At 51.3% G+C, this 23,865-nt stretch overlaps 1 protein-coding gene across 2 annotated transcripts; it reads left to right on the top strand.

Moving 5' to 3' along the window:
* KPNB1 (karyopherin subunit beta 1) lies at positions 1 to 23,865 on the top strand. 2 transcript variants are annotated; one of them, XM_050330759.1, is made up of 22 exons: positions 1 to 117; positions 345 to 403; positions 3,243 to 3,425; positions 4,904 to 5,104; positions 6,832 to 6,984; positions 8,048 to 8,107; positions 8,235 to 8,324; positions 8,980 to 9,090; positions 10,744 to 10,845; positions 12,147 to 12,371; positions 13,020 to 13,211; positions 14,537 to 14,667; positions 15,523 to 15,670; positions 15,949 to 16,020; positions 17,684 to 17,828; positions 18,785 to 18,867; positions 19,399 to 19,506; positions 19,761 to 19,904; positions 19,991 to 20,096; positions 20,709 to 20,823; positions 21,229 to 21,390; positions 22,245 to 23,865. In XM_050330759.1, coding segments are annotated over exons 1-22 (2,631 nt in total). In that variant the 5' UTR covers positions 1 to 77; the 3' UTR covers positions 22,246 to 23,865. The 2 variants fall into 2 exon arrangements, with proteins under 2 accessions (XP_050186716.1, XP_050186715.1); XM_050330758.1 differs by lacking the exon at positions 22,245 to 23,865 and having other exon boundaries at positions 21,229 to 21,394.

Here is a 23,865-nt window from a genome sequence, read left to right as displayed (position 1 = left end):
CCTCCCTTCCCCTTCTCTCTCGCTCGCTCTCTCCTCCCGCTCCTCCCGCCCGGCGCCGGAGCCGCCACGCCGCCGCCATGGAGCTCATCACCATCCTGGAGAAGACGGTGTCGCCGGGTGAGGGCTCGGGGGCCGCGGGGCCGAGGGCGGGCAGGGCCCGGCGGGGCCGCGCACCGGGGGAGGGCGCCCGCAGCGCGCCGGGGGAAGGGCGTGGGTGGCCCGGGGCGGGCGGGAGCTCTCCGGTGTTGGCGGCGCGGGCGCCTGAGGGGCCGCGCGGGGCGCTCGGGCCGCGCCTGACGCCGGTTCTCCCCCGCCCCCCCATCCGCCCCCCCTGTCCCTCGCAGACTGCTCGGAGCTCGAGGCGGCGCAGAAGTTCCTGGAGCAGGCGGCCATCGAGAACCTGGTGAGCGCTCGGGGGGCGCCCGCGGAGCGGCCCCCGCGCCCCGCCCGGCCCGGCCCGGCCCGGCCGCCATGGCCGCCCCTGCCCGCGCCCGGCGCCGCCGCCCGGGCCAATCAGCGCGCCGGACGGGGCCCCGCGGGCCAATCAGCGGGCGCTCCGGGCGCGGGGGGCGGGGCCGGGCGCGGGGAGCGGCCGCGGGCCATGTGCGGGCTGCGCGGCCATGGCGGGAGCGGGCGGGGCCCCTGAGGGGAGCGGGGCCGGCACGGCCCGGGGGGCACCGGCACGGCCCCATGGGCACCGCTCGGACACCCCTGCGGGCACCGGGGCCTCGTGCACACCCCGGCAGGGCGCGGGGAGGGGGCAGCGGCACCGCCGCGTTACCCCGGCCGGGCAGCGGGGTGGGGGGCAGAGCACACCGAGAGCCCTGCCCGGGCCTGGGGCCGGGTCACGGAGCTCACAGAGACCCCAGAGCGCCTGCCCAGGACACCTCCCACCCACCAGGACACCTGCCCAGCTCTAGAGCCAGGTCCCAGTGCCTGCCCGTGTGGACCCCTGCCCGGTCCCAGTGCCCGCCCACCCTTTGGGATCCCCACCCAGTCCTGGACCCCAGCCCCAGTACCCACCCTTTGGGACCCCTGCCTGGTCCCAGAGCCAGGTCCCAGTGCCCTCCAGGACCCCCACCCAGTCCTAGTCCCCGCCTGTGGAACCCCCTCATCACCCCAGAACCCTCCCAACGGAGGTGCTGGAACAGTGGGGTTCTGGGGAGAGGGTCAGGGTGGTCAAGGACAGCACCTGGGGCTCCCCCAGTGACCCTAAAGCAGAGAGAAAAGGGAAAAAAATGTATCAAAAGTGAATAAAAAGGAAGCCCAAAGCCCAAGGTCTGATCCCTGTGTGGGGCAGGGAGGGTGAGCTGATGGTGGTTGAGGGGGGTCAAGGTGTGGGGCTGCAGCTCTGGGGGTCCTGGGTGTCGGTGTCTCCATTCTGTGCTTGTGGCACGCCCGTTCTCATCACCCCAAAACCACCACCTCTCATCCTACAGCCACTTCCATGCCCTGCTCTCCACTGGTGTAAACTGGGAAGGGTCCCCTCGCAATCAGGATTGTGCCAAACATCAGCTTTGGGTCAAAATCCTCTGAGCTGCTGTTTGTGAGACTTCAGGATTAACCTGGAACTCCTGGGCCGTGTGACATGAAGGATTTGGGGTCGTGATCCTGGTTTTTGGGTGTTTGACAGAGCTGAGGGAGACGAGGGCTCTCCAAGGTTTCACTTGTGTTCTCTGCCCCGTGAGAGCAGAGGAGGCAGAGCTCGTGCTGGGACCAAAAACCTGTGTGGGATGAGGACATGGAATGGTCCAGGCTGGGAGAGGGAAGGGGCTGAGGAGCTCCAGAAGGGTTGTGAGGGCAACTGGGAGCTCCATCCTGGAGAAGGATGGGGTGGGAGAAGGGAGAGAGTGAAGCAGGAGGATGAGGATGAAGCAGGAGAAGGGAGAGGATGAAGGATGAGGATGAAGCTGGAGGATGAGGATATGGAGTTCAGGGCTGTTCCCACCACAGGATGTGGTCAGTGGGTGGGTGGTAAGAGCCTGGATGGCCCCAGGAGAGGGAAGGGAGTGATGGAACCTCTTGCTCTTCCTCCTCCTCTTCCTCCCCCAGCTGACTGAGCCCCTTTTCTGAGCCATTCACTGACCCCTCTGCAGGTGGGAGCTCAGGCCCTGCCCATCTGCATTTCCCTTTACTCTCAGGTCTGGGAGGTTTTAATGTGAGACCATTTTTTTCCTCTGCTAATTTGTGAGTGAGAAACCTGAGGGTGCTTCTTCACTTTTTGGATTTTGGTCGTTTTCTTCTCAGAGGTGGCAGCAACACTTTTATTTTCTCCTGTGAATGTGATTTTTTTTTTTTTGGCTGGTTCCTCCCCTGTGATAAAACCAGTGTATAAAACATGAAGGATCCAGTTGCTTTTTTTTTTTAAATGATGTCTTAAGTGATGATAGGAATGGGTTTAATGTAACTGTAAGTTAAGTGTTTTCAGTAAGACCACATCTCTGCCTGGCATAAAATGGTTTTGAAAGTGGTGCAGCTGCCGTTTCCTAGAAAGGTTTTCTGAGCAGGCAGAAAAAGCTTCTGAGGGCCAGGAAAATAAAAAAAAAAACCCAACCTGAAACTTCAGCTCTGTTTTATGCAGCAGAAACCTCTGAAATGTGAGGCTGGCAGATCCAGGGTTTAAAAATTGAGGCATCAGTGTCAGGGGTTTTTATTCCTTTGGGGGGGGCGCTGCTCGTCATTTTGGGCTGTGCCCTTTTAAGTCTTCCCACGTGTTTTTTTTTTGTCCCCAAACCCTGCAGTTTGAAGGTTGAGGAGCTCTGGATGGAACAACTGAAATGAATTTTGTTTTGAGAGCTGGGGTTGGGTCGTGGAGAACGTGGAGTCCAAGACTTGTGCAGGGAAGGGAGTTTGGAACCCCCCAGATCCCTTTGTAACACCTCAAAAGCAGCAGCTGGTCCCTTCACAGTCCCCTTTGGGGTGTTTGCCTCGAGGAGCAGAGAATCCCTCCCTGCCAGGCTCGGTTCCCACCCGGAAAAATGCGTGCCCTGGCCTGGGGAGGGGTTTATTTAAAGGGACACTGAGGGCAGGCAGGAGCAGGGAAGGTGACAGCTATAAAAAATCCCAACCAGCAGAGGCGCTTCCCAGAGGTCCTGGTGAGGAGCTTAAGGCCCCTAATCCCGGGATAGAGCCGGGGCCGGAGCTCTGGCGGCTCCTGGATGGTGTTCCCGGGGGCTCCCCGGGCCGGCTGGGTTCTCCCCGGGCGTGGGGGCTCGGGGGCTGACCCTGCTCTGTGTCCCCAGCCGACCTTCCTGGTGGAACTGTCCAGAGTGCTGGCAAACCCTGGCAACAGCCAAGTGGCTCGAGTGGCCGCGGGGCTGCAGATCAAGAACTCCCTGACGTCCAAGGATCCCGACATCAAGGCCCAGTACCAGCAGAGATGGCTCGCCATCGACGCCAACGCCCGCAGGGAGGTCAAGAACTACGTGAGTGCCGGGGCTCTGGGGGGTTCTCTCCCTGTGCAGTGACTTTTCCATCGTTTTTCCATCGTTTTTCCACCTGCAAAGGCTCCCGTCGGACGCTCCCGGTCTGCGCTGGCTCGGGTGCTGCTCCTGGAAGGGTGTTTATTCCGTGCAGGAATTGGGGTGAAATCAGGACAAGGCTCTTCCTCCAGAGGGTGGTTGGGCACTGGAATTCCCCGGGGGAGCCACGGCCCCAGGGCTGCCAGAGCTCAGGGAGTGTTTGGACAGCGCTCTCAGGGGCAGGGCGGGATTTTGGGGTGTCCTGGGCAGGGCCAGGGGTTGGGTGGGTGATCCTTGGGGGGGCTCTCCCAGCCCAGGAGATTCTGGGATTCTGAGAGGAAAAGGGGTGATGGCTTTAAAGTGCAGAATTGATTTGGATGAGATGGAAGGAAGGAGTTTTTCCAATGAGAATGCTGAAACAATGGCACAGGTTGGCCAGAGAAGCTGCCCCTGGATCCCTGGAAGTGTCCAAGACCAGGTTGGACAGGGTTTGGAGCAACCTGGGCTGGTGGAAGGTGTCCCTGCCTGTGGCAGGGGGTGGGAGTGGGTGAATTTTGAGATCTCCCATCCAAACCATTCCATGATTCCATGGCTCCTTCCCCACTGCAGAAGAAAACCTCCTTAGGGAATGTTTTTCCTCCTCTTCCAAGGAACAGCTTCCTGAGGTGTTTTACAATCCCCATCACCATCTTGGAAGCACAATCTGTGCCTGACCACAGAGGCCTAAAAAGTTAAAAAGAGTTTTAGGAGCAGAATATGGTAAAAAATTGTAAGTCCCAGATAGAAAATTAGATGCTTAAATTTGGGGGGTTTGCCTGAGGACCCCCTGAGCTCTTTGGGGGTTGAAGCTCAGGTCTTGCAGTGGCAGAAGTGGTGGCTCAGTGGTTGTTTTGGCTGATGGGAGGAAAATGATGCTTGGATGTGAGCAGTGTGATCCCCTTGTTTTTTTAAAGAGAGAATTGTTGAAGAATACCCAAAAAAATCACTCTAACTGATTGCAACATGAAAGAAAATCACTCATCTGGATGATTCTGTAGATTATTTTGGCATAAAAACAATTGGTGTTTGGGCAGGGATTTAACCCCCAATTTATGTTTTGTGAATTTGCTCTGTAATAATTTTAGTAATAATAACAACAACAACAACAATTTCCCGTTATAAATTTTAACTAATAATAATAATTTTGCTTTGTAGTGATTTTTAAATAATAATGTGGTGGTGATGACAGTAATTTTTGCTCTGTAGTGATTTCTCTGTCTGGGTGGGGAGGGACTTTGGAGCCCTTGCTGTGCTGTGGCACAGGGACCGTTCCCAGAGCTAAAGGATGCGTTGGAATCTCAGCCTCACTGTGTGTTCATCTCCAGCCTCCCTTCCCCGTGCTCGCTGCTTGCAGCAGGGAGCAGGAATTCGGGACCCTGAACCCTTTCCCTGCCCCGCTCCAGGTGCTGCAGACCCTGGGAACAGAGACCTACCGGCCCAGCTCCGCCTCCCAGTGCGTGGCTGGGATCGCCTGCGCAGAGATCCCCATGAACCAGTGGCCAGAGCTCATCCCCCAGCTGGTGGCCAACGTCACCAACCAGCACAGCACGGAGCACATGAAGGAGTCCACGCTGGAGGCCATCGGGTACATCTGCCAGGACATCGTGAGTGCATTTCTGCTGCTGGGGGGGAGGGTTTTGCTCCCAGGGTCTCCCCAGAACCTCTTCTCTCTCCCTCCTGTGGTTGGGATCGAAGCTGTGTCAGGGATGGATTTTGAGAAGGGTTCTTTCCCCAGAGGGTGGTTGGACACTGGAACTCCCCGGGGTTTGGTCACAGCCCCAAGGCTGCCAGAGCTCAGGGAACGTTTGGACAATACTCTGAGGGGCAGGGTGGGATTTTGGGATGTCCTGTGCTGAGGCCAGGGGTTGGGCTGGATGGTCCTCATGGATCCCTTCCAGCTCAGGGTGCTCCATGATTCTCTGACATGACAGTCCTGGAGGGCTTTCCCAGCCTTAAACACCCCACAACTCCATAGCCAGGAGCTGTGGTTGGTGCTTCCCTGTGCTGCTTGTTCCTAATCCTGCTGCCAGAACTGTGGGAGTGAACCCAGGGCTGGTGCCTGGAAGGCCTGACCTGCTTTCCCAGCCCGAATCCAGGCCGTGTTTCCTGAAGGGAAGGTTTAAAGTCCCCATGTCCCTGCGGTCACACGAGGCTGGGGGAGAACTCCGGCTCAGCATCCAAATGTTGGGTAAAACAGGGATAAAAAACAGGGATCGGTGTTTGGTGCCTTTCTGGTTTGGCAGAACCTGACCCTTCGTGTTGGTGGGGGAGCCCCTTTGCTGTTGATTCAGGAATTTTTGGGACAGGGGCAGGAATGTTGAGCTCTTGGAGGCACCTCCTGCGAAACCTCCGGAGGGTTTCTCCAGGGTTTGCAGAACCTGGTGGGAAAACTCGGCTGGAAAATGGGATTTGCAGCTGCTCTTTTGGTGCCACTGAATGTCCTGGAGAACGTGTGTCCCTGCTGGAGTCTCTCTGGAGTGGGGCAGGAAGGGAAATGTTGCTTTGGGGCTTTTGTTTGGCTTCGAGGGGTTGGTTTCACTGGGGAGAGAAGTGAAATGAGAGAGGAAATCTGGTTGTGATGAGTCCCTGCAACTCTGGAGGGCCTGTTCCTTGGGATTTCTGGGTGGAATGGATCACCAACCTCCGGGTTTTTGGGTGCCCTGCCTTGCTGGTTGGGTATTTTCCACCTCCAATTTATTTTACAAGATCCCCCCTTTAAAGTTTTATAGTTTTGTGACGGTAGTTTGGGAATCTTAGATTTTTCAGCTGGATAAATAAATTCTGATGTAGCAATTCATCCAGCTCCTTGTGGGTCCTTCAGACTTGATTTTGCCATGGAGAAAAATGAATCTTTGGTGTGTATTCACAGCTTTATTCTTTAAGCCTTGAGTGTTTAACAGTGATTTAACAGTTCCCTGCCCTTGCTGCTGCTCCAGGCAGTGCATTTTTTGCTGTTACATCTTAAAAAATATTGGCAAATTTACCAGTAGAAGTAGAGCTCTGCCCAGTCCATAAATTAGTTGGAAATCAGTTGGTTTTTAACATTTTGGGTGAGTGAAGTCAAGTCCTGGAGCTTGTTGGCTTGTGTTTGATACAGTGGGATTTATTTGGTGTTTATGACTTGAATTCGTGGAGGTTTTGTGCTCAGCTCAGCCTCCTTCCCATCCCAAAAGCTGCAAAGGTGTTCTGGGGCAGCAATTCCTTGGATTTCCCAGCGAGCAAAATGTCCTAAACCTTGTAGATACCAGCACTGAGCTCAGAGGGCACTTAATATATTGGAAAAAAAAAAAGCTGTTTGGGTGGTAAAGAACTGCCTGGAAACTTCCTGCAGGATCCAGAGCAGCTCCAGGACAAATCCAACGAGATCCTGACAGCCATCATCCAGGGAATGAGGAAGGAAGAGCCCAGCAACAACGTGAAGCTGGCGGCTACCAACGCACTCCTGAACTCTTTGGAATTCACCAAAGCAAACTTTGACAAAGAGGTGAGCAGGGAAATCCAGCCCTGGAAAAATCCCGGGGCTCGGATCCACGGTCTGTGAGGAGGAGTCGTGCACCACGCTGAGTTTTGATGGATAATCCTGTGCAGACTGAGACTTGGATTCACCTCGGAAACCCCCCCAGTCCCAAAATCCCGTGGAATTCAGTGCCAAGGAAGCTTTGGGGGGTTTTTTGGGAGGTGTGGTGGTGGGGGTGAGGTTGAACTGACCTTAGAGCTGCAGCCTGTTGGGTGCTCTGCTTCCTGAGGCAGGACCAGCTTGGATCAGCACTTCCATTCAAGTGCTGTGGCTCCAATCCAGGTTTCACTTGGCCTCTGGAAATGGCTGGGGGAGGAAAAGGCCTCGGGATGAGCCTCTCTGCAGAAGAGCCAAACCTATTGATTTTGCCTTTTCCTCCTCAGCTCAAGTCTTATCCCTTAGTTCTCTGCCAGGGACAGCAGGGGGAAGGTGGGATTAATGTTCAACCTCCAGCTTAGAGGGGCTTTTAATGGAAACTCTCCCTAAAATCCTCGGGGTTGGGGGGGTGTTGATGGGGATCAGCTGAACCTTCCAGAACTGGGGATGGGAGGTGCAGGATCCACTCAGGCTCCCTTTCTGTGGGCTCAGCCCTGTTAAATAACCTGTCAAATAATAATAATAATAAATAAATCTGTTCCTTCCTGCCAAAAAGTGGGAATCCAGGTGCTGCCCCCCCCCACAGAAATTGATGTCCTGACTGGAGTTTTCTGGAAGAAACTGCTGAAATAGGGAACAGCAGGGTTTATTTTGGTGGGTTTTTTTTTTTGCTTCTTTCCCTGAAAAGCTGAGTCTTTGTTTTGCTTTTTATTTTAAGGCAGCCTGTTGAACCCTTGAGGAGGAAAGGTTGGGATTCCCCCTCGGGGGAAGAAATGGTTTAAAATAGTGCAGTGAGTGCCCTGTGCTGTCCCTGCATCTTCAGAAGTGCTGCAGGAGGGACTGGGCCAGCCCAGCCTCAAACCCAGCCTCCCCAGGAAGCCTCCAGTGCTTTTGTAAGACACTCCTAATGTTCTTTTTGCTTTCTTTCCTCCAGTCTGAAAGGCACTTTATTATGCAAGTAGTCTGTGAAGCAACACAGTGTCCAGATACAAGGGTGAGTGAATTCAGGGCTTGCTTTGCCCCTGCACCTTCTTGGGGCAGCTGGGGGGAACCTCTGACACCCAAACCCTCCTAAAATAACCACAATTGTGTTAAATAACCCCTTTTTTTTTACCCCAAAGGTACGAGTGGCTGCCTTACAGAATCTGGTGAAGATAATGTCCCTTTATTATCAGTATATGGAGACTTACATGGGGCCTGCTCTGTTTGCTGTGAGTATTCAGGTTTCTCATAGTTGTGTTTTTGTCTCTCCTATTTATTTGTATTTTTGTTTCTCCTATTTCTATTTCTCATATTTATTTGTATCTGTATTTCTCATATATTTGTATTTGGTTTTCACGTGTTTGTAATTTATATTTCTCACATTTACTTGTGGTTCTAATTCTCATATCCGTCTCCCTCACAGTTACTTCTGATCTTCCTTTACTCATATTTATATTTCCCATACCTATTTCTATGGTGTTCTTTTACTTGTATTTATATTTCTCACATTTATTTCTCTGATCTTCCTCTCCTCCTTTATCCTAATCTTTTACAAAACTTTCCTTGTATCCCTGATTTTCCTGTGCCTGGATGCTGGGAATCCCTCTCCCCATAAAATCCCCCTGACCAGCAGCAGGACTCTCAGACCCAGGGCTCCAAAAGCTGGGACAATGCTGATTCTGTCCGTGCTCCTCAGCCCTCCCAGGGGGCTCAGAGCTGATAAAATAATCCTATTTGGAAGTTCCAAGAACAATAACTCCAATGTGGCATCCGATTTCAGCCAGGCTGGGATCTCCTGCCGACAGGGACGTGGATTCCAGGAGAAACAACTTGTTAAAGTGTCCCTTTTTTTGTTTGTTTGTTTGGTTTTTTCCTGTTTCCAAGATAACTATTGAAGCAATGAAGAGTGACATAGATGAGGTGGCTCTGCAGGGAATCGAGTTCTGGTCCAACGTGTGTGACGAGGAGATGGATTTGGCCATCGAGGCCTCGGAGGTGGGAGCGCTGGGAATGATGCTTGGATCCAGTGGGAACACCCCGAGCCTCCCAGGCTGGGGCTGCTGCTGAAACAGCTCAGGGAACAGCAGCATTTTGCTCCTTTTCCCCTTGAAAACCTACCTTGAAAACCTAATCACACAGTCACGGAATGGTTTGGGTTGGAAGGACCTTAAAATTCCAGTTTCATGCCCTGCCGTGGGCAGGAACACCTTCCACTGGTCCAGGCTGCTCCAAACCCCGTCCAGCCTGGCCTTGGACACTTCCAGGGATCCAAAAATTCTCTGGGCAACCTGTGCCAGGGCCTGCCCACCCTCACAGGGAGGGATTGGGGGTTTTTTTAAGTGGAGCTCAGCTCTGCCCCTTTCCCTTCCTAGGCCAGCTTAGGCTGAGCTGCCTGTTCAGGACAGGAAAATCCCTCCCAGGGAATTGGGATGGAGGTTCTGTGACAGGTCTGGCTGTGCCACTCAAGGGCTGGGGCTCTGCCAGGCAGGTACCTGATCCCTTGTTAGCATTCCAGCTCCAGGGTTAACCTAGATGTGCACTAAGCATGTACTCCAGGCCAGGGAATTCTCAGATCACGGAGCTGGTGCTCTTCAGGAGTGTTTGGAGTCGTTGCATTTATAAATCCCAAGGAATCCAGAGCGATTCTTCAATTACCTACTGTTTTGGGGGACTCTGTACCCTTAAATTTTGGGGTCTGTCGCAGACCTGAGGGGCTCAGTCCTGCCCCAGCCCGCAGAAGGGTTGATCATGTTCCACATAATCCGTTATTTGTCAGTTAAATATAAAACTACGGGTGGAATAAAAGTAATTATCCCTTGGAAGGGCCGGGGCTGGGTTTGGGGTGTTGTTCTGCATGCAGATGCTGTTTGCATAAATGAGCTGCAGAGATCAGTAACAGCTGAAAAACTTTGAAGGGCTGGAGATGAATCATTTCCATCTTTAAAAACAGCTAAATATATATTTATGTTGAATGCCCACCCCCCAAAAAAAAGAAAAAGAGGCAAGGAGAAAAGGACAGGCAGCAGCACGTGGGGTTGGGTGCTTTGCTGAGCACCTTTTGCTCCTCCACCTCGGGGGCACCTCCTTAATTAGACCTGGGAACTGAAAATAGGGGTAATTGTGGGTTGTGCATGGAATGGGAAATTCAGCCTGGGTGTTTGAGTGTTTAACTGGGTGCAGGGTGTCCTTGAGCTTCCTGGCTTTGGATTTGTGTGGGAGGAAAGCATGGAAAGGGAATTTGGGGTTAATAATAATAATATAATAATAATAATTTCTATTGTTTATTAATAATTTCTATTGTCTAATAATAATTATATTTTCTATATTAAACTATTAATGTTATGGATATATTAGTATTTGTGGTATAATGTACAGTATCTATTTCAGTATGATATGTAGTAACACGATGTATAATATAATGTAATCATTATATAATGTACAATATATATAATATAATGTATATTATGTCTAATAGGAGGTATAATGTTCTATTACTGTCATAGATTATGATACATTGTGATATATATTTTATGTATATATTTTTTATATATATAATATATATTACATAACAACTTTTAAAGGGAGTTTATAATGAATTCAGCCTCTTTAGCCACTGAAAACCCCCTTTTTTACCCCATTTTTTTCCAGGCAGCAGAACAAGGGAGGCCTCCAGAGCACACCAGCAAGTTCTATGCCAAGGGGGCCCTGCAGTATTTGGTCCCAATTCTGACACAGACCTTGACCAAGCAGGTGAGTTGGGAATCCTGGTGGGATCAGGGTGCTCCTGCCTGCCCTGGGAAGGGGTTCTGGCTCCCAGAGGTGCTCCAGGTGGTGGCAGTGCCTCGGTCTGTGATGAGTTTTCATGCACCACTCTGAGCAAATGATGCATCAGTTTTGGGGCTGAGACTGTGGAACTGCCTCCAGCAGCTTTTCCTCCCCCCTGCTCAATTCTCTTCACCCCCCTCCCTGCATTTATGATTTCTGAAGAGCTCTGCTAATTCCCTGTATTCCTAAGGAAATATTTGTGAGATTGAAGCCACTGTTACACATTCTGAGATCCAGTTCCTGGAATTTTGAGCCTGAAATGCGAGGCCCATGTTTATTTAGTGCCCATTAAACACTTCCCAGGGACTTGTTTTGGGGCTGTGCTTCCCAGGCTAATCAAAACTAATGGAATTGCTGCAGCAGGTCTAATTAGAAAAAATAAAACTGTTAATTAAGCTGTACGGGACAGAGTTCATTTGGCTGGGAAAAGTGCTCCGAGTGGATCCAGGGAATTGTTTCCCTGCTTGTTTTTTTATCTTGGAGTTAAATTGCAGGAGGTTCTCAAGTGCTTGTTAAACAAAACAGGTGAGAGAATCCCAGGCTGAGCTTTAAAGGGTTTAAGAACCTGGGCTGAGTGAGGGAAGGAGCTGTTTTAACTGGAGCAGGAATTCTGCTTTGCACATTCAGGGAAAGCCAGAAGGATATCACCCATTTTTGGAGGTTTGTAGAGCCCAAAATACCTGGATTATTTGGAGCAGGAATTCTGCTTTGAACATCCTCTAAATTCAGGGAAAATCAGAAGGATGTCACCTGTTTTTGGAAACTTGTAGGGCTAAAAATCTAAGGGTTAATTGGAGCAGGAATTCTGGTTTGCACATCCTCTTAATTCAGGGAAAACCAGAAGGATATCACCCGTTTTTGCATGTTTGTAGTGCCAGAAATACCTGGGTTATTTGGAGCAGGAATTCTACTCTGAACATGCTTTAATTTAAGGAGAATTAGAAGGACATCACCTGCCTTTGGAGGCTTGCAGGGCCAGAAATCCCTAGGGATCACTCCGGGATGGATGATTCAGATCCAAGGGGTAAAATCTCCGCCCGGGTGAGAGGGAGGGAGTTGTGGAAGTGGGTGAGGCCGCTCCAGGTGTGCCAGCAGAGCTTTGCTCCAGGCTGGGGAGGTGCAGGGGGTGTGAGTGACTCCTCTGGGGGACTGGGGTTGATGGAAATCCGACCCTAACCCCGGGTGAACCCCGCGGGTGCTGAGGGACGTTCCCGGCGCCGTTCCAGGACGAGAACGACGATGACGACGACTGGAACCCCTGCAAGGCAGCTGGGGTGTGCCTGATGCTGCTGGCCACCTGCTGTGAGGACGACATCGTCCCCCACGTGCTGCCCTTCATCAAGGAGCACATCAAGAATCCCGACTGGAGGTACCGGGACGCGGCCGTGATGGCCTTCGGATGCATCCTGGAAGGGCCGGAGCCCAACCAACTCAAACCTTTAGTAATACAGGTGAGAACTGGGGGGCTCTGGAGGGCTTAAAAACCCCTGGGTTGGTTGGAGGAGGAATTCTGGTCGGCACGTGGTCTTAATTTGAGGAAAACCAGAGGGATATCACCTGGGTTTGGAGGTTTGTGGAGCCAGAAGTCCATGGGTTGATTTAACGTCGGGTGTAGGAGCTGCCTTCAGTTTGTAAACACTGTGGAAAAACTGTCCCTGCTACAGGTGGGATGGAAAGCAAAATGGAACAAGTGTTTGGAAAAGGAATGTTGGGATTCAGCCTTTTTTTGGGAGGCTCAAGGAGGAGATGGGACACCTTGTGCCCCATCCCCTACACCTGGCTCTGCAGTGATTCCAGAGCTAACTGGGCAGCAGCAGAGCTTTATCCTGATGCAGATCCACCCCCAGAGGCATCTCTGCTGCTCCACGTCCCTCCCTGCCTGCAGAGGGAGCTGAGAGTGGAGCTGAGTGGAGAGGGGGATTTGCTCCCGAAGGGCATCTCTGACCCTGCCTCCTGAGAGAGCAGAGCTGAGCTCTGAGCTGTCACAGATGACAGGGGGTGGGGGAGGCAGCTGGGTTGGCTCGAGCGGTTCAGACACTGCTGAACCCCTGCATTTTGCACCCCCCCTGACCTGGCTGCTCCTGGCTGGTGTTTTGCAGGCCATGCCCACGTTGATAGAGCTGATGAAGGACCCCAGTGTGGTGGTGAGGGACACGACGGCCTGGACGGTGGGGCGGATCTGTGAGATGCTGCCCGAGGCCGCCATCAACGACATCTACCTGGCCCCGCTGCTGCAGTGCCTCATGGAGGGGCTGAGCGCAGAGCCCAGGGTGGCCACCAACGTCTGCTGGGTGAGGAACCCCCTGGGAGCTCCAGGGAACCCAGCCCAGCCTGGGAATGCTGCTCCCAAGGGATTGGGATGGCAGGGAGTGCAGGGGGTGGGGTCCGGCTGCTCCCCCGTGTCCTCCCGTGGGGTTTGGGCACTTCCAGGGTTGTTCTGGGGCCTCAGTCCATGAAGGAATTTTCCCTGATGGCCAACCTGAGCCTCCCCTGCAGGAACAGGAGATTTCCTCTTGTCCTGTTGCTTGTTACTGGGAGAAGAGTCCGACCCCCACCTGATCCCCCACTCCTGTCAGGGAATTATTGCAATTTATGTGGATACAAATCAAGAGATACAGAGAGGAATACACACACTTATGTTTTCCTTATATTTTTATGTATTTCCCCCATATTTCTCTTCATTTTCCCTGTATTTTTTTTTAATTTCTTCCCCCCCTCTTATTTCTCCCCCCATTCATTTTTTTCCCCTCATTCATTTCTCCCCCCCCTTTTACTTCTCCCTTTTTATTTCTTCCCCCATTTCTTTTCATATTTCTCTATATTTTCCCATCTTATTTTCCCCACATTTTTCCACACACACTTTAAAAGGATTTCAGGCTGATTCATGACTTGCTCACCCAACACACACCGTGGTTGACACTCAAATTATCTCAGGTCTTCTGTGGCTGTGGGGAAAAAATTAAGGAACAAATGGATTTTAAGGTGAAAAACTATAATATTCACTGAGTGTGGAAGTGCCTTCAGTGGAAACTCCCTGGTAACGTAAGGGCTGTTGGGAAAAGGGATTTAGGGGTTTTTTTGGGGGGGAGCCAGTTTAAGGAAAAGGTGCAAAACCTCGTTCCCCATCACCACCACTTGGATCTGTGGTGATTCCAGAACTAATCTGGGGAGCAGGACCCACTCCCAGAGGTGCCTCTGCTGCTCCATGTCCCTCCCTGCCCTCCGAGGTTGCTGCTGGAGTAGAACTGAGTGGAGAGGAGGATTTGCATGTCAAAACAAGCTTTAGAAGTGACAGGAGCTGTTCTTTCCCTCTGCCAGAGGTTTAAAGGCTTTCTGTGGCTCCTGGCACGAGTCCCACGGAGCTGTGGCTTTTTGTCTGCTCTGGGTGATGATTGTGATGTGTTTTCTAAATTAAAATGAAAATCAGGAAGCTTTCAGCTCCTCTCACCCACCTGCCTCAGCACAGTTGCTCTGCAGTTGTTAATCCTGGTGGGGTTTTTTTGGAGTTTTGGGTTTATTTTTTTATTCTTGCAATGGGAACTGATGGAATGTGTGCTCCTGGACCAGCGAGGCCAAACCCAGGGGAAATAAAATCCACATTTTTGGTGTGTTCCAGGCCTTCTCCAGCCTTGCTGAAGCTGCCTATGAAGCTGCAGATGTGGCTGATGATCAGGAAGAACCAGCAACCTACTGCTTGTCCTCCTCCTTTGAGCTGATAGTGCAGAAGCTCCTGGAGACTGCAGACAGGTACTGGGCACCTCTGCCAAGGGGCCTATGTGATTTGTTTCCTCCTGCAGGCTCCTGCTCTTCCAGGCTCTGTGCCTGATCAGAGCTGGGCACTTTGGCATCCCAGGGAGCAGAGAATGCAATCCCAGGAAAAGCAGCTCTTCCCACTGGATCATTTTGCAGCATTTTGCCCCTATCTGCTCTTGGGAAGTCTGGGGGGTTCCCCCAAGAGGGTCCCTTCCCTGTGTTACTTCAGATCTCCCCTGTTTGACTTCTAATCTCTTCTGGGTTTACTCGAAATCTCTCTTTTTTTATCTTGAGGCTCTTATTTTACCTTGAGTCTCTCCCATTTTACTTTGAATCTCTCCTGTTTTGCTTTGAACCTCTCCTCTGTTTTACCTTGAATCTCTCTGTTTTTCTTTGAACCTCCTGTTTTCCTTTGAATCTGAGTTTTAAGTGACACTTTCAGACCCAGCCAGGTTGGCTGCAGGTGCCACTGAATAACCAAGGCATTTCAGCAGGGCACAAGCAGAAATCCCTGTTTATTGCCCATTTCCCTGCCTGTTCCACTCCATCCCTTTCCCCCCCTGCCCCCTCTCTGGGGCCTTTGAGGCTTTTCCTCTCCCTCTCCTCCTTCCCAGCGACTGAAAATCATTAATAGAGAATGGGGTGGGGGGGGAAACCACACCAAACTGTGCTAAAAGTGGCTTCATAAATTTCCTTTGCTTTCAAGGCTCGGAGTGCAGGGATGCAAGTGCTGCTTGTCACAGCACTGAAGTGTAGCTGTTACTGGTTTACTAAAATTAAAGAAAAAAAAAAGCCTGTTTCTAAGCAAGGCTGAGCACTGGGAGCTGCAAATTATCCCTTCTGTTCCAGACCTGATGGACACCAGAATAACTTGAGGAGTTCTGCCTATGAATCCCTGATGGAAATAGTGAAGAACAGTGCCAAGGACTGTTACCCTGCTGTCCAAAAAACGACCCTGGTCATCATGGAGCGGCTCCAGCAAGTGCTGCAGATGGAGGTGGGTGAATCCCAACTGAAACTCCCCCCTTACAGAGCTGCTGCCCCATCCCTGGGAGTGTCCAAGGCCAGGTTGGACGGGGCTGGTGGAAGGTGGGGCTGGATGGGATTTGAGATCCTGGGATTCTATCTTAAGCTCCTGCACAGTCTCTCCTGTCTTAAATCTGAAAAAAAAAAGAAAAAAAAAAAAAAAAAAACACCAACCCAAATATTTAAACACAATCTGGACCTGCTGGTGTTGTCAGAAGCCAGTGCAGCCTCTCTTCTCCTGTGTTCCAGTCCCACATCCAGAGCACCTCGGACAGGATCCAATTCAACGACCTCCAGTCCCTTCTCTGCGCGACCCTCCAGGTGAGAGCCCCGCGGGTTTGGGGGGTTTTTATGGGAATGGGGTGGCTTTAGGGACGTTTCTGTGCCCCTGAGGATCCAGGCTCGGGGCCTGTTGATCAGATCTGAATGAGGAAAGTGGATTTGTGTCCCAGCTGACACGTGGGAGGTGAGACAAGGATCAGAAGCCTTGAGTCGCACTCTAGTGACAGAATTTAGGGCAATTTGAGTCAGGAACACTGTGGGCAGCCTGGTAAAGGTGGGATAAAGGATTGTGTGTGCTGTCAGCTTGGCTCCTGTGTTGGCTACAGCCTGAACAACCCCTTTTTGCTTGGCACAGGCCAAAAAAAAAACCTCCAGCATGGCTTGAATTCCTTCATCTGCCTCCTGTGGTTGGTGTTCTTCTTTCAAATGGCTCTAATTAAAAGGCACTGAGAGGCCTTGAAATGAAACATCTGGTAAATGAGCAGTGTGACTGGGAGCAGCAGTGCAGTGCAGTTCCTTGGTTACTCCTACAAATCCTGCTGAAAACACCTATTTTTTTTTTTTTTCCCCAAAATCAGCTCAGGAGATTGATCAGAGCACCCTGTTGGAGTCTGTGGTGTTTGTCTCCAGGCTGATGTGAGGAACCATTCATTTGCTCACTCAAAAGCCTTATGGTTGCTTTTCACTCCCCAGATTTTAGGGTAATTTTAAAAGGAATGGTTAGGTGGGAATAATCTGTCCTTAAGCTGGGCTTTAATGGGGAGACTCAGTGTCTGGAATCTCCTTGTGGTACTCGCTGATCTCTCCCAGCACAGCTTGGTTTGCCCCTGGGGAGTGGAAGAGAAGTGGAATTAAACTGCCAGTTTTAATTGATAAACGTGTGTTCCTTCATTATCCCCAAATCTGAACCTGAAGCATTTCCTCAGTTGCAGCAGATACTGAAATACCACTGAGTAAAACTCAGCAGAGGGGCTTTTTCCACTGTTGAATGGTCACGTGCCCTGTTTTGGTACAGAGTTTTATTCTGCTATAAATGCATTTGTTAATAGTTAAAAGGAACGAGCAAATCCCATCCCTGGAGGTGTCCAAGGCCAGGTTGGGCAGGGCTTGGAGCCACCTGGGCTAGTGGAAGGCTGGAATTTGATGATCTCCACGGTCCCTTCCAACCCAAACCACCCCGTGATTCTGTAAATCAAGACTTAATCATTTAAACAGCCCAAGTCCCTCTCTTTGGAGTGAAGAATCAGCCTTCAAATAATAATTATTATAAAGAATTGGTCCTTCTCTTCCCATAAAAAGTGTTCTATTTCAGCAACCAGCGTTTCTAAAGCTTTCATTCTGTGCTTTGGAAGCGAAACTGTTGGGCCCTCATGTTGCTGTGGGCAGAAAAAGGGACCCTGCTTGGTTTTTTTTTGATAGGATCAGATTTGGGCTGGTCACATTTAATTCCAGCTTACAGATGCAAAGCTGGGAGAACAGCCTATGCAGCAGGAAAGGTAAATTCAGCTTGTTCTGAGGCTGCAAAACTGAATGGAGCGAGATGAAAAAGGGACTTTGCGGCGATCAAGCGGATTTTTGGCAGCGGTGGGGAGTTCAAACAGCAGCTCCCTGTCTGGGAAAGGGGTGGAGGGGGGATGCTGGAAAAGCTCCCTGCAGGCTGAGAGGGCTGGCAGCAGTGGTGTGTGTGTCCCTGTGCCCGCAGAACGTGCTGAGGAAGGTGCAGCACCAGGATGCCCTGCAGATCTCGGACGTGGTCATGGCCTCGCTGCTGAGGATGTTCCAGAGCACGGCGGGCTCGGGGGGAGTGCAGGAGGACGCCCTGATGGCCGTCAGCACCCTGGTGGAAGGTCAGCACTGGCCTGGGAGGAGGCAGGGGCTGGGACAGGGTGGGTTTGGATCCCACTCTTTTGGTTTGTGTGAGGCAAAAATGGCATTAGTGGTGTCGTGTGACCACCTTGGGACAGAGAAGCTGTGGCTGCCCTGTCCCTGGCAGTGTCCAAGGGACTTGGAGCAGCCTGGGATAGTGGAATGTGTCTCTGAGAGTAGAACTGGATGATCCTGAAGGTCCCTTCCAAGCCATCCTGTGTTCCATGATCTCACCACCTCTGAGCCTGGCTGGTTGTTCCAGTCTGGTCCCTGCAGGAATGGTTTGGTTTCACTTTTTATAAAGTTGCCACAGAGCAAATTTTGCCAGAAAAGCTCCCCCCAAATTAGTGCTGCTCTGTCCAGTTCCCATCCCAAGGGAACCTGTTCCCTTGGAGCAGCTCCAGGGCAGATGGAACGTTACCTGAGTGATTCACCCTCCCTGGTGACTCAGGGCTGTTCTGGCAGTGGATTTACAGCTCTTGTAAATCAGGGTGGCAAAAATCAGCCTTGGAAAGGGTGAAGGGAAATTCCATTGGGGTTCTGGGATTCCAGGCAGCTCGAGCCTCCTGGTGCAGGTGTAGAAAGGTGGTGGCTGTGGCATCACCTGGAGCTCCAGGAGCTGACGAAGGAATGTGGAAGTTGAGGTGCTGCTGAAAATATTGGGTGCCACCTCCTTGCCTTGGCCCCTCCAACCTCTCCCTCTGAAGGTCTCCACATCCTTCCTGAGCTCAGGAGGGGGTGGCTTATCTCCAAAAATCTGCAGGGAATTTTGGCTCTTGGGAATCTCATTCCCTGTGTGTTGCCCAGGGCAGAATTGATTTCCACTGGCTTTGGGTGGGATGCAGTGCTGGGCTTCTGACTTGTTGAACCCCAGCAAAACAGGGTTCCAGTCACCAGTGGGGATTTTCTTTCTAACTGGAACGTTTTCCATGCACAGTCTTAGGTGGAGAGTTCCTGAAGTACATGGATGCCTTCAAACCCTTCCTTGGCATTGGCCTGAAGAACTATGCCGAGTACCAGGTAGAGATCCAAGAACTTGCTCCCTCTGCCCACAGAACCTCTGGCTGCCCCTTCCCTGGAAGTGTCCAAGGCCAGGCTGGAGCAACCTGGGATGGTGGGAGGTGTCCCTGCCCATGGCAGGGGTTGGAATGTGATGATCTTTAAGGTCCTTCCAGCCCAAACCAGTCCAGTTCTGTGCATAAATCTGGACTTAATGCAGCAGAAGCCTCCAGGGCCTTGGCACTGCGCATTTGTTGGCCTGGGTGTGATTTCCCATTGGAATGTCGAGTCCTGGTGCCCTCCATGGGGTGGGTGCTGAGACACAATGGGGTTGGGTTTGTTCAGACCAAACCCCTGTCACTCCCTGGATCTCAGCTCTGGAATATCCACGGTTAAGGGAGCAGGGAGCGTTCAGGGGCCCCTCAGCTGCTCTCAGGGTCGTTATTCCCCGAGGTTTAATTAACCTCTCGCCACTCCAGAGCGCTGGAAGGGGCTGGATGCGGGAGGCTGGAGCTCTGACTCACGGTGGGGGTGTTGCTGTGCTATTTGCAGGTCTGTCTGTCTGCAGTGGGCCTGGTCGGGGACTTGTGCAGAGCCCTGCAGTCCAACATCCTGCCTTTCTGCGACGAGGTTATGCAGCTGCTCCTGGAGAACTTGGGGGTGAGTGTTTCCCTCCTCATTAGTAACAGTTGGCTGCACACTCAGAGGGAGGTGGGAGGTGGGAGAAGAAGCACAAGTGTTGGGAATGCTCGGATCATCTCGTGTTTGACAACTATCTTGCTTACTATTTGAACGGGATCCAAACTTATTGGGGGCAAGGATTTGCATTTGGAGTAAATATCTGCACTTGTGGGCTCCATCCCCCTCCCAGAGGGAGCGAGAACTGAGCGTGGCCCTGCTGGAATCTCTTCCAGAATGAAAATGTCCATAGGTCTGTGAAGCCCCAGATCCTCTCGGTGTTTGGGGACATCGCCCTGGCCATCGGAGGGGAGTTCAAGAAGTACCTGGACGTGGTGCTGAACACCCTCCAGCAGGCATCCCAGGCACAGGTGGACAAGGTGAGGTGTGCCCAGCCCAGCCAGGGGCTGTGCATGTCCCCAGGGCATTCCCAGGGTCTCATTCCCGTTCCTGTGGCCCTTTGCAGTCCGACTATGACATGGTGGATTACCTGAACGAGCTGAGGGAGGGCTGCCTGGAAGCCTACACTGGGATCATCCAGGGACTGAAGGGAGACCAGGAGAACGTGCATCGTGAGTACCCTCAGCTGGGTGGGGTCAGCTCTGCTGGGATCACAGGAATTAAAAGCTTGGAAAAGATCCTGAAGATGGAGTCCAGCTGCCAGCCCAGCACGGCTGTGTCACCTCCAACCCGTGTCCCCAGGGGCCACATCCACACCTGCTTTGAATGCTCCAGGGATGTGACTCCACCACTGTCCTGTGCCAGTGCTTTACAACCCTTCCCATGAAGAGGTTTTTCCCAAATGTCCCATCTGAACCTCCCCTGCTGCAACTTGAGGCCGTTTCCTCTTGTCCTGTCCCTTGTCCTGGGAGCAGAGCCCGACCTGGCTCCAGCCTCCTTCCAGGGAGGAGTCAGGTCCTCCCTGAGCACCTTTTCTCCATGGTTATCACATCCATGGGAAGATCCCTGTTCATTCCCTCCCCTGTGGGAGTGAACACTCTGCTGCCACGGGCAGGGAATGTGTTCAGAGCCTTTCACTGTGGTGCCTCTGGCAGCATTTCCCCTCCCTGCCAGAGAAGCTCTTTTGGGTCAGATTCTGCCTGTTTTGGGACTGCTGGAGTCCCTAGAAGTCCTGTCCCTCTGTCCCTGTGCCCCCCTGCTCAGACAGAGCCTTTCCCTTGCAGCTGATGTGATGCTGGTGCAGCCCAGAGTAGAATTTATCCTGTCCTACATCGACCACATCGCTGGGGACGAGGATCACACGGATGGAGTGGTGGCCTGTGCTGCTGGGCTCATAGGGTAAGGCCTCCCCACCCCAATTCCAGCAGGGACACACCCAGAAACCCTGGAATCTGCCTCTTCTGCCTGTCTCAAGTATTTAACATCAGTTAAATGGGGGTTTACAGCAGTGCTGGGTGTTTTAACTCAGGGTGGGAAGGGGTTGCACAGGTGGAAACCAGGAGGTGGAAGTGAAGGTTGCTGCAGGAATTCCAGATTTAGAATTTTTTCAGGGTGTTTTAGTCCTTCCTGCTGAATTTAGGGCAGATCAGCCCTCGGCCAGGAGGTTGAACGTCCCTTTTAGTCGCAGCCCTGGCATCAGTGACCATCTGCAGCGTTTTCCAAAAGGATCTGTGAGTCATAACTCTCTGTGCTGGCACAGCTGTTTGTGGTGCTCAGAGCCTCTCTCTCTCTCCCTCTTTCCAGGGATTTGTGTACAGCATTTGGGAAAGATGTTCTGAAATTAGTAGAAGCCAGACCCATGATCCATGAACTGCTAACGGAAGGGAGGAGATCCAAGACGAACAAAACAAAAACTCTCGCTACCTGGGCGACTAAAGAGCTGAGAAAACTGAAGAATCAAGCTTGGTAAGGGCTCCCTCCCACTTCCTCCATTCCCCAGGAGGTTGCTCCTCGTTTGGTTTTGCTCTGAACAAGCCCGGTTTGGGGGTTGGTTTGTGGGGACAAATCCAGGGGGAGGGACGTGGTGAGCTTGCACCAGGCTGGAGGGATGAGGGGGTGAGACATGGAATCATGGAATGCTTTGGGTCGGAAGGGACCTTAAAGCTCATCCACTTCCACCCCCAGGGACGCTTTCCACTGTCCCAGGTTGCTCCAACCCGGCCTTGGACACTTCCAGGGAACGATTCCTTCCCAATATCCCATCACTCCTTGCCCTCTGGCAGTTTAAAACCGTTCCCCTTTGTCCTGTCGCTGTCTGCCCATGGAAAAATTCCCTCTCCTTCCTGAAATGTGTCACTTGTGCTCCTCGGGGACCGTCCTGAGCCCTCCAGACCTGCTGGAACTGAAGCCTGGGGGTTCAGGGAGCGTCTGGGAGCTGCTCCCAGTGCCACAGTTCAGTTTGAGGAGCAGCCCTGAGGAGCAGGGAGTTGGAATCTGATCCTCAGGGCTCCACTCCAACTTCAGATATTCCACCATTCCACTGAAACACCTTTTGAAGGGAGCAGGCTGTGGGGAAAAGTGTGAAGGAGAATTATCATCATCCAACTTTAAATTCCTTTAACATCCCTGTTCCTTCTCTCGTGGGTTCTGCAAGGTCAGTTTTTTTTCCTCATGAACGTTGGATTTTGGGGCCTTGGGGGTTATTTTTCCGTAGAATCATGGAATTGTTAAGGTTGGAAAAGCCCTCCAGGATCGAGCCCTCCAACCCACATCCCCCAGACAGTGACAGACCCCTTTTTTTTATTTTTCCCTGCTTCCAGATCTGTTACCATTGGGATGACACCTGAGACCCCCACTTGGAAAATCTCCAATCTTTTGAAAAAAAAAAAACAAACAAAAACCACAAAACCCGGAAGTGAGGAGTGTGCACGGATGCTGAATGTTTGGGAATGAGAGGATGAGTGTGAGTGAGGCTTGAAAACAAACGAGAAAAAAGCAAACAGAACCAACACACCACATTTGAAAATCCCGCCGCAGCCACGGGAGCAGCGCCGAGCCCGGCACCGGGAAGAGGGAACCAGGAGGGAATTCTGTGCAAGCAACACGAGGGAGGCTCCTCCTCCCAACAGCCCAGGACTGGCTTCTCCGTGGGGAACGGCCAGTTGGGAGAGGAGAGGAGAGGAGAGAGGGCAAACTGGGATCAGCTGTGGCGCTCTGCGAGGTCTTGGCTGCTGGAGAGAGGTGGAGCTTGGGATTCTCCAGCACGGGATGAGGAGGGGAGGGGGTGAAGGATTTTCAGTCCGGGAGTGAGTGTGTGTGAGTGAGGCGGTATCCACATTCTCAACTTCGAGTCATTGCAGTTTATCTTTTCCCAAAAACCACACACAAAAGAAAAAAACCAACCCCACCAAAAAAAAAAAAAAAAAAAAAAAGAAAGAAAGAAAGAAATCCCCACGAAACGTTAGGAGAAAAAAAAAAAAAAGGGTTGGCTGTTGCATTTCATGAACTAACCAATTCAGTCCTACTGATGCAGCGTAAGAGATGTACAAAAAATAAACAACACACAGGTGAAAAGAGGATTAAAAAAAAAAAGTTTAAAAAAAAAATTTAAAAAAATTTAAAAAGGTTAAAAAAAAAAAAATAAAAATAAAAGGAAAGTCGCTCTTTAGGGCTTTTTATTTTAGGGAAACACTGACGAATGTTCAGAGCTCCCGGCGGGTGACGCTTGTCCTGCTCAGCAAAGCGCCTTTCCTTCCTTAAATATTGTTCAACTGTGAATGTAGAAATGGGGGGGGGGGGATAAAAACACAACTCTTGTGTTAGAGGGAATAGGAGAAAATGGTTCAATCGAGATTTCAGGCTTCAAGGGTTCAAAAAAAAAAACCAAACACACGACCTAAAAATTACAAAAAATTCCAGATTTAAGTGCTCCGAATTGGCTGTGAAAAGGGAAAGATCTCTCCTGACTTGTACTGTAGCAGCCCAGAACACTCACACCGAAATTGTGCCAAAGAGTTCAAAAAAAAAATAAACAAAAAGAAATAACTTAAAAAAACAAAACCACGCAGAGATAAAAACTTCAGGTGATATTTGGGATTGCGAACCGAGGAGAAACTCAACGGGCGAAACACACACAGGGAGTTATAGAAAATAAACCACAAAAAAACACAGGAAAAAAATGGGATAAAACGCCATTTGGAAACTGCTTGGCCTTTTTGTGCTCTTTATTTGATCAGGTTTAATGTGGTTTTTTGGTCTCTCGCTGCACTTCAAAAAAACAAAAAAACACACACACAAAATAAAAAAAAAAAGGAAAAAAAAAGAAATTTATATAAAATATATATATACTGAGTTGAGCTGACACGAGGCGGCACTTGTAAAAGGTTCTATTTTTCCACTGCAGTTGAAGATGAATAAAATGGTGTCAAACATTCCCCAATA

Source organism: Myiozetetes cayanensis, unplaced genomic scaffold, assembly GCF_022539395.1.
Source record: "Myiozetetes cayanensis isolate MyiCay16 unplaced genomic scaffold, myiCay2020 scf44, whole genome shotgun sequence".
NCBI classification, from domain to species: domain Eukaryota; kingdom Metazoa; phylum Chordata; class Aves; order Passeriformes; family Tyrannidae; genus Myiozetetes; species Myiozetetes cayanensis.
This window is presented reverse-complemented; position numbering and strand designations above follow the sequence as displayed.

Bases quoted from the DNA above. Each gene is read 5' to 3' on its own strand.
- KPNB1 (XM_050330758.1), top strand. From the start codon at position 78: ATGGAGCTCATCACCATCCTGGAGAAGACGGTGTCGCCGG. The intron at 13,212-14,536 runs GTGAGGAACCCC...GGTGTGTTCCAG, and splicing joins TGGCCACCAACGTCTGCTGG to GCCTTCTCCAGCCTTGCTGA. The intron at 14,668-15,522 runs GTACTGGGCACC...CTTCTGTTCCAG, and splicing joins CTCCTGGAGACTGCAGACAG to ACCTGATGGACACCAGAATA.